The sequence below is a fragment of the Prionailurus bengalensis genome, chromosome C2, assembly GCF_016509475.1.
Source record: "Prionailurus bengalensis isolate Pbe53 chromosome C2, Fcat_Pben_1.1_paternal_pri, whole genome shotgun sequence".
NCBI classification, from domain to species: domain Eukaryota; kingdom Metazoa; phylum Chordata; class Mammalia; order Carnivora; family Felidae; genus Prionailurus; species Prionailurus bengalensis.
Window position 1 is genome coordinate 59,298,898 of NC_057350.1, and position 10,164 is coordinate 59,309,061.

The 10,164-nt window shown below is 40.2% G+C and overlaps 1 protein-coding gene across 2 annotated transcripts in view; it reads right to left on the reverse strand.

The window, feature by feature from the left end:
- BTLA (B and T lymphocyte associated) overlaps nt 1-9,962 on the reverse strand; it is a 31,850-nt gene extending 21,888 nt beyond the window's left edge. Inside the window, exon 1 of one of the 2 annotated variants that reach the window (XM_043594174.1) lies at nt 9,422-9,962. In XM_043594174.1, coding sequence (XP_043450109.1) covers nt 9,422-9,509 — 88 coding nt within the window. In that variant the 5' untranslated portion in view covers nt 9,510-9,962. The remainder of the gene's footprint in view (nt 1-9,421) is intronic. The other variant, XM_043594173.1, reaches the window with a different exon arrangement.
- Between the last annotated feature and the right edge of the window lie 202 nt (nt 9,963-10,164).

A 10,164-nucleotide genomic window follows, 5' to 3' on the forward strand; every position in this document is an offset into this window, starting at 1 on the left:
ATCCGAAATATCTTTCAAATTTGTTTCCATGACACTGTCTTAATTTGGGTTTTATTTTGTTTCATGTGGATTTATTGTCATAGCCCACCAACTAGTCTCCTACAGTCCAAACTTGGCCTTGTTCCCCTCCCCCACCCCATTTATTTTCCACATCATTGTCACAGTTTGCATTCTTTTTTTTTTTTTAAGTTTATTTATTTACTTAAGATGGGTGGGGGAGAGCAGAGAGAGGGAGTGAGAGAGAAGTCCAAGCAGGTCTGCAGTGTGAGCACAGAGCCTGATGTTGGGTTCAAACCCACAAACTGTGATCATGAAACCAAGAATCGGTCGCTTAACCGACTGAACCACCCAGGTGCCCCACAGTTTGTATTCTTGAAAGTAAAATCCAGTTGTAAGATTTGTGTCTAAAACCCTCCAGAGACTCTTCAACACCTGTAAGAAATGTCCAGACTTCATCAAATGAAATTTGGCCCCTGCTTCCTTATGCGAACTCACTGCACCCCCATCCTCCAGCCACCCAAGCCCACTTGACATCCCCCTACTCCATGAACGTCTCAGGCTGTTCTGTGTGACAGGCAGCATTCTTTTATAATTAAATGTGTGTGTGCATCTGTCTTCCTATCAGGGCCACAACTTTCTTGATGAGCTACTATCTGTCTCTGCAGGAGGAGGTGGCCTTAGAAAACGTATGAAAGGAAGAAGGCATGATGTAGCCCGAGACTGAACAAAGAGAGCTCAGGAAGAGAAAAATTTCCTGTTCACAACTCTGACTAATGCTTTCTATGCACTAAGGGTGCAGAGCAGACACCTCTGAGTTCTTACAAAGGTGGCCTACAAGGCACTGAGGTGAAGAATATATGCATCTCAATATACCCTAAAGTGGTTAAGATATAACCACTAAAGAAAAATTAGACCTTACAAGTATACAGTGTGGGAAGGCCTGATTTATGTCCACTCAGGGGTGATATTCAAAGTACTTAGCAAGTGATACTCTGTGGTCATTTAGATACCTGGATCCAGCCAATCAGAAAGGCGTGCCAGCCACAAACAACTACACGGGCCAGTACCTTCCAGCTGAGCAAGTGTATTTGCAGGTATGAATACCATCAGGAGCCAGGGAGGGTAGATAAATCTGTTAGCTCTTAAAAAAAAAAAAAAGAGTTTTGTGATTATGAATTTTATGTGAAGTAATTATTTCTTATTTTTAAAGACCACGTACCTTGATTGTAAGTATCACCATGAGGAAAATCCCAACTACGATTCACTCTTTCTCCATAGAAAAATTCTTACATATGGAAGGTTCAAAATGGTTACATGTACTGAAAGAAATGAATGACTGTAACAAATGCAGGCTGCCTTAATTTGAGATAAGACAGAGTTAAACATAAAAGTGCAAATAATTTTTGAAAACTACAATGGTTATGAAAGGTATAATGCATCAGTAATTTTCTGTGTCACGAAGCAGGATTTTAGTTTCTGTCAGAAGATATTGTGATAGACAAACACGAAAAAACAAAAACTTCGGACACAGGGCGGGGGTGGGAGCTACAAAAGGAGAAAAGTCTTCAGACTTAAGAGGAAAACAAGCCTTCAGAGGGTCATGGTGGTACAATTTGCCTTACTTTCGAGGGCCTGTGTGATGGATGGCAGGGGAGGTCTGATGACCACCAGGGAAGGGAAACAAGTGCTTCTTCCCTTATAAATTGGTATGGGCTTAGGGGCCCCCTGAGGCAGCGGAATGAACAAAGTCAAGGCCAATTCATGCACAGCAACAGCAGCCATGTGATCACACATCAAAGATTCTGAAGGACATCCACCTGGACACCTTAAGGAATCCCATGAACAGCATCAGAAAACCCACGTGGCATAGTTCTCATCATAAGCTAGCTGGCTGGCATAGCCTCGGAAAATCACAAAAGTGGTGACATGAGATGAAGTTCCACCTCATACAGATGCCACTGTTTTAATGTTGTATCACGTAGTGTTGATTATACTTATTACTTTAACTCTCTGGTAAACACACCCACTACATATGTCAGGTATCCCCAGAAGTTCTAGGAATACCTGGGAAATTTATTGTATGCGTGCAATGTTAAAACAGGGCTCCTATTGTAAAGAGAACATCGGTAATCTAAGCAAAACCTTGTGACATGATCTCAGGGGTACAATGAAAACTGACCGAGCCTCAGTCCCTACCACAAGATGAAAGCTACTCACTCACATATATCTACCTGACAAACAACAATGTAATAGAGATCAAAGACATAGAAGTAGTATGAAATAGTAGTTCAGATTTTTCTTCTTCTCTGTGATTATTGTGTGATACTGGTCTTCAGATGGGGATAGGCATCTGTTCCCTGTCCAAACACATGCAAACATGCACACATACAGAGAGAGAGAGAGAGAGAGAGAGAGAGAGAGGAAGAAACTCATATAATATAAAGTTTCTATAGCAAAAAGGGAACTGGAAAGAATTAAGGAATTAATTTCACAACAAGAGTATGCATAGTACAAATCCATATTTATTCCCTTTGCTTAAAAAAACAAAAAAAAATGAGAAAATTGAATTTTCACAATCATCTCCATTATTGTTTCTTTATTTTTATTCTTTTTTTATTTTTTAACATTTATTCATTTTTGAGAGACAGAGAGAGACAGAGCATGAGTGGGGGATGGGCCAAGAGAGAGGGAGACACAGAATCTGAAACAGGCTCCATGCTCTGAGCTTTTAGCACAGAGCCCAAAGCGGGCCTTGAACTCACAGACTGCGAGATCATGACCTGAGCTGAAGTTGGACGCTTACCCAATTGAGCCACCCAGATGCCCCTACTATTTCCTCTTGAAAATTTTTGTTATACTGGTATGTGAAAACATTCTTTAAGTTTGCTTTCATGTGGTATTTATTCAGCACACTTTGAGGCAACTTCTTCTAGGCCTAGAATTTCTCATTGTGCGATATGACTATTTGAAGGAAAATTTGAAGTCTATCTCTTCAACCTAGTTTTATTGAGCAATTTGAGACTTTATGCCATATATCTCTTGGTTTTATCCAGTCTGGGATAATTCTAAAATTGTTTTGTCTTAAAATAGTCATTTTAGTATTTGCCATAGCTTTGTAAGTTAGCAAAACTTACAAAGCACCTGTGTCATTCCCTCTCCCTGAGAGGACAGGACCCACAGAGAGCTTTAGTGATCATCAGGTCAGACAGCACCCGGATAGTGGAAGCCACCTCCAGAATCACTGCTTCACATTCATTGCTGCTTGCGCACAAGCACATGGCACCTTGCGTTATCAAAGTGCTGCAGACTCATCCTCCAGATGGGAGGAAGATAGGGATATAGCTAATATTTTTGAATTCTTATTATGTGCTATTCACTTTTAGGTACCATGCATATATCGTTTCATTTGATCCTTAAAATTAGTATCTTTATATTTAAGTTGGAGAAACCAAGTATTAGAGAAGCTAAGCCACTTTCTTAAGACAACCAGCTGGTGGGAGGCAGAGCCAGGACCAGGATTGAGTCTAGGCCTGGCTAACTCCACAGCACGAGCCCTTACCTGCCAGGATAGTTGTGGAAGGAAATGAGAACACACAGGAAGAGTTCTTAGCACTGTGCTTGGTTTGTAATAAACAACAATAAGTACCAGGTATTATTATTTGTTTAGGGAAGGGACACAGCAGTTGAGCAAAGCCTACGGGTGGCAGAGACAAGATAGAAACCAGAAGGTCTGCCCTAAGTGCCTCTGCTCTGAGCAGTTATTCCCAACTGTGTTCAAGGATCAGCAGTAATGCATAATGACTGGTATATACATTGGGCAAACAGATATAATAGACATAGAAAAGGCAGTGTATCCCATAGGAAAATGTCCTTTTGTGTGAGAGATGAACTCCTACTGGATTATACTAACCAGCAAAGCCAGCCTTGGCCAAAAGTGGGAAGTAAAACTACCTTTGACTTTGGATATTTTTCTAAGATTTCTCTCAGTACTTTCCCATTACGTCTCTACCAAGTGATAAATGTCTCTTTGTCATGGACTGTCTCTCCAGCCAAAGGATTCATGTGTGTTCCATTTCTGCAGAGTCCTGCCCACCCTATTTGACAAGAATGAGTATCTAGTGCAGTGTTTGTTGGCCAATTCTGCAATCTTCTCAATGGAGTAGCAAATGTTTTTAGCCAGTTTAATGGGCTGTAAAGAACAATGACTCATATTGACAATTTAAAGAATAGTTCTGGAAGACTTTGACTGCCTGCTATATAGATGGGCCCTTTCCTTCAGAAATGCTAGGCCTCCACCTTGATCACAGTGCCTTCTGGAAGAAAATCAGTGCAGAAAAAGCCTAGAGCATACCTTAGAAGCCATGTCCAGTAGTATCAAAGAGAGCTTTGTCATTGTATCAGAAACCAACAAAAGTATTTCTATATATTGCCTTCAGTGATAATGTAGTTACTTGTGAGCTCAGAGTAAGTGTGGGTTATGTGTTACTCCAAAGACCCAGGGAACATCCATCTTGACTTCTTTGCCAGGTACTTCCTCACCTTCCTAATGCACCCTACCACAGAGATCACAATGAGATTCACTGGCTTTTTCAAAACCGAAGAAGATACTTAACAATATCCATGTGAGCAGAAACTGCCAATTGTCCCCCAACATTAATTATCTTCCTTTAATATGGTTGAAGAAAATGAAATAGGGCCATGACCACTCAGCTAGAACCTAAATACCCCAGCCTGCCTTATAGCCACTTCTGGACAATGAGCTGTTTGTCACATATGTGAGTTGCAGGTTGATCTCACAACATAAATATGGCTAACAGGAAGGAGAAAAGGAGAAGTTAGCTACACCAGCTAAACCTGAGGTTTCCCTATGACTGACCCAGATGACCCCTCCAACATTCTCATGGACTCTGTTCAAAGTGAACCTCAAATTATACATGTTTAGATTCTAAGCATATGAAAATGATAGCCCTGCATGTGTACAAAAAGACACACGCACACAATAATTTCTTCCACAGAGATAAGCATGTAAATCAGAGCCTATAACCATGAGAGGATAGGTGGATAATATTGAGCTTATTTGGAAGTAAGGGAGTGAGGAATATTACGAAAGTGAAGCAAATTACATATGACAGAACAGCTTGCTGACACAATGTAACTCAAGTCACATGACTACCAAACTCTTATTGTTATTTATTGGTAACTGTGGATGATCTTAGACGATGATATGGAATTTATAGGCAACTTTTCTCAACCCCAAATGAGAGATGGTCTCCCAATACTACTTTAAGGGAATTATCAAGCTAATTAAATTTTGAACTAAAGGAAAAAAAACCAACAACATTATTAGCTGAATTTACACAACACTTAGTGATGCATCAAGTAAGTCATGGGAAATCCTCAAGATATAAAGGTTAAAATTAATATGTTCTAAGTGTTTTACAGAATTAATTCACTTAATACTCACAAAATTCCTATATTGGATCAGTGTCAATATTGTCCCATCACTTAGATGGGGAAACAGAACCAGAAAGATTATAGTTACAGGACCAGGAAATGGCAGAGATGGGACAGTAATCCAGATGGTCTGGCTCTAAAGTCCCTGATCCTAACCATTCTGCCACTGCCTTTCCAAGAAACATAGGAAAAGACCAACTTAAGTTTTGGGCCTGATTATGAATGCCTGTGAACATTTTGCGTTCAATAATTTTGAATTCTTTTTTTTTTTTAATTTACTTTTGAGAGAGAGTGTGTGAATGGCAGTGGGTGGGGGGCGGGGGCACAGAGAGAGAGGGGGAGAGAGGATCCCAAGTGGACTCTGAACTCACAGCAGCAAGGCTTATGCAGGGCTCTAACTCATGAACATCGAGCTCATGACCTCAGCTGAAGTTGGATTCTCAACCAACTGATCCACCCAGGAGCCCCAACAATTCTGACAGAGTTTTATCTTAAGATAAAACTTACAAATAAGGAAAATTAAGTAGGAAAGCCCCAGTGAAGCAAGATAACCAGCATTTGTCTTCAGTATGACAATAGAGAAAATTTTGATAGTGGAACAGATAAAGGAACTATTAATTAAAGAATTATCAGTGTTAGGAAAGTCTACTCAAGGCTCTCATCAGCACAGGAGTTCATCTTTTCACGCCTTAATCCACAAAGTCCTTTAGCTGCAGAATATATTCCTAGACATTTACGTAAAAGGTAATCATATTTTGTGGCAGACATTTTGATAATAACAAAGCACAGGCACTTGGCAGAAGACGGAGTTCTATCTCTAGCATACCATGTACACATTTCAATAGGAACAGATAGCTAGAGCCATAGAAATAAGTCTGAAAAAGATGCCATGTTACAAAACAGAAACTTAAAAAATGATAGACAGGCACAGGACACCTTCTTCCCTGTTTCTGCCCAGACACAAGGACATGGCCAGTTTGTGGTGGAGCGGCATACCCTGTGTGGGATGTGGGGTACGGATCCATGGGCCGTACTGAACTATCACAACGAAGGAGAAAGGACACAGGCAGGAGCCAAGTGGAGAGTGGCCCTAACTACTGCGTTTTCAACGGAACTATAAGTGTCCACTGGTACTAGACTAGAACTTTTTTTTTTAATCACAGTAAGCAGCAAAGATTTACTACTGTCTTCATTTCAGACCATATATAGTGCTAAGAAATACCCACATATTAATTGCAGTACTCCTGCCTGCTTGAAGACAGAATCCTTGGTCCAAAGCCTCGTAGCTGGACCTGCTCCATGGTGATGCGTCTTCACCTGCAGCCTAGTTCTTTTTGGTATAATCTGCCCATCTGTGCATGAAGGGAAGGTGCTGACACCTTTATTACTTTCATCAGGACAGAAGTCATACCCAGATACCAAGAGGCAGAGTTCCCTCTGACTTTTTTGAGAAACACAAAAAGCAAGCAAGCATAATTTTAAGGAACAATTTTAAATAAGAAGTTTGTAGAGAACATAACATTTTTCCAACCTTATTACAGACACAGATTCATTCCTAGGAAGAGGCACACAGATCTCACGTTGCTTTTAAGTGGATGGAAAGAAATCTATAAAAATTATTTTTAAGCCTTTTGAAACTCTGCCAGTGTAAAGAATTCAGTAGTTAAGTATAACATAGGAAACCCCCAAGATATGTAGGTTAACATGAATGTGGTTTTAAGGAACAGAGCCTTCAGCTCTGTCTGGAGGAACAAATTTCACCACACATTTATCTCAACCTGTATCTTAAATGTAATGCAAGTCATGTTGCAATCTATCAACTGCTTTATAATATACCTGGCTGGCACTTTATCTGAGGCTTTCTGTTTAATTTTCCAAATAATTCGATCCACTATAGTTGGGACTAAACATATTGTGCAACATATTTCATTTTTTCATTTTGTTTAGCTTTAAAAGCTCAACTATTTTAAATGATAATGTTAATGCTTATTTCCCATTTAACTGAATTTTTGGGAGGTTTGCTTCGTTTTGCTTAGCAAAAACACCGTTAACATTTGTCAGCTTTTATTATGTGCACTTTTTATACCAGGCACTTCACCCATATTATTGCATTTATAGTCTTCACAATAGGCCCATAATTTAGGTACAATTGTTATCTCTATCTTACAAATGAGGAAATGAAGAATAAGAGAGAAGAAGAAACTTAACCAAGGTCACACAGCAATGGGCAGAGCCAGTAAACAAACTCGGGCGTAACACCCATGTATGGTTTTATAAGCATATTGGGAAAGGAATAAAAGTTGTACCCCACCTCCAGGGTGAAATAGCACTGAAAATTCTTTTACTCCATTTCACACAGGATAGTTTATGTGTTCTTCAAATTGGTATGAATTCTGTTTTTTAATGTTTATTTATTTTTGAGAGAGAGAGAGAGACAGAGAGACAGAGACAGAGAGAGACAGAGAGAGAGAGAGACAGAGCATGAGTAGGGGAAGGTCAGAGAGAGAGGGAGACAGAATCCAAGGCAGGCTCCAGGCTCTGAGCTGTCAGCACAGAGCCCGATGCAGGGCTCGAACCCACGAAATGTGAGATGATGACCTGAGCCAAAGTCAGATGCTTAACTGACTGAGCCACCCAGGCACCCCAGAATTCTGTTTAATATTTGACTCCAGTTGTAACTGGGATTTTAGGCATCTGACGGAAAGTGAAAAACCCAGCCAGCCATCTAAGCACCCCATCAACATAATACCAAATATTTGCACACATGAAAATGTTTAGGTGACTGGGAATTCTTACTTTGCACCTGGTTGTGAGCCATCCTTGGATCATGAAGACAAATTCCAAACCACACTGTTCCAGAATTTAAGATGACGTTCTGTAGGATTTCAGCGACCATATTTTCTGATTTAAAACCACAGCACACAAACTAATATGAGTATGTGTATTTGCAGGGATAACAAGGCAGGATATTTGCAATCAGACCTGCGAACATCAGAAACACCTGCTAGCTATTTATAGCCTTTCCAATATATGGGCTCCTATATCAGTGCAAGGGAGCAAAGGAACTCACCAGAGGAAGAAATTGCTTTTTTGCCTGCATAAAATCTTTGCAGAAGAACACCATCTATGCAGAACCCAAGCTGTTTTCTATATCATATGACACCCAAGTAGGAACCATCCTCTTTCAGCCTAATAGAAGCAATGACAGAATGCTCCAATCCTAGATTTCTGAGCATTTTCTCTTTCAGTATTCTCCAGGTGCACACCCCACTGAAGCAAATAATACGACTTTATTTAGTGACACTATTCAAGAGTAACCAGAGTCAGATATAACCTCAGTTATCAAACACCTACCCAACGGAACACTATAGCACTCTGCTTGCTTCAGTTTGGAAAAGACCAGCTATTTAGTCACCATCAAGATGGCATCAAGAGCATTTTTGCCAGAAATAGTGATAAATTTGTACTTTATTTAAACATCCGCCCAATTCTCTGTCCTTACTATCAGAACATGTTTTTTTTTTTTAGTTTTATTTATTTTGAGAGAGAGAGAGAGAGAGAGAGAGAGAGGGTGTGTGAGTGGGGGAGGGGCAGAGAGAGGGAAAGAGAGAGAATCCCAAGCAGGCTCCACACTGTCAGCACAGATCCCAATGCGGGATTCAGTCCCATGAACTGTGAGATCATGACCCGAGCCGAAATTAAGAGTCGGACACTCAACCAACTAACCTGCCCAAGTGCCCCCCATCAGAACATGTTTTTAAGAAAATCAGCCATGCCATGACTTGAAAACGATGTTACTTAGTTTATGTTCTAAAATGTGCTCACTGAGCAAACCTCACTCTACGGTTTCATCTACCATTATCCACTTGACATAAATAATACATCCTGCTAACATCGGCAAGCAAAATTATTCCCTCCAATACCCCCTGGGAAATAAAACAAGACATTATTTAAGTAAGTGCCTTACCGTTGATACTCCAGATGCCCAGATGTGGGATTAGGAAGAGCACCCAGGACATTTTCTCAATTCCAAGCATGCCAGGTGATCTCTTCATTTCCTGTGCATATCAGGGATGGAAAAAGTCCAGTAGACTTCTCTTCTTTCCTTGAATTCCTCAGGCTTGGACCACGTTACCTACCTCAGTGACATCTGTGAGATACAGAAGAGCAAGGAGGCAGCAGAAGATAGTAGGAAGAGCTTGAATAAATTTGTAAAACAAAGTGAGCAGAAAGATTACGTGGTACTCTATTGTGTGGTTTTTGTTTCTTGTCAAATCGGCTTCTCACTTTCAAACACTATGATCTGCAAAGCAGCTCAGTCCTTAACTTCTCCTTCCGCTTACCACCCTTTTTGCCCCACACTGAGGTTTTCTCATGTTCAGTGACATGAAAAATCAAACTTTAAAGAAGTCTATAGTGTTGCAATCTTTAGGTTGAGATTTCAATCACATTAAGTTCAGGGAATTCATGGTAAAAAGTACCTATGGTAAGTATGCCTTTCCCCATTTCATAGCTTTAGATTATGAAACTTCTTTTATGTAAAAGGTCTTATATTTTTCTTCCCAAACATCATGTCATGGCAAGATGAGAATGCTTATTGTCATTACACCAGTGATTTATCTGAGGTTATGGAGAATATGAGTGACAGGAAGCACTTCCTCAACAGATGAGGGAAGGGCAAGTGTCTTTAATCTGTAGTTAGATATCAAT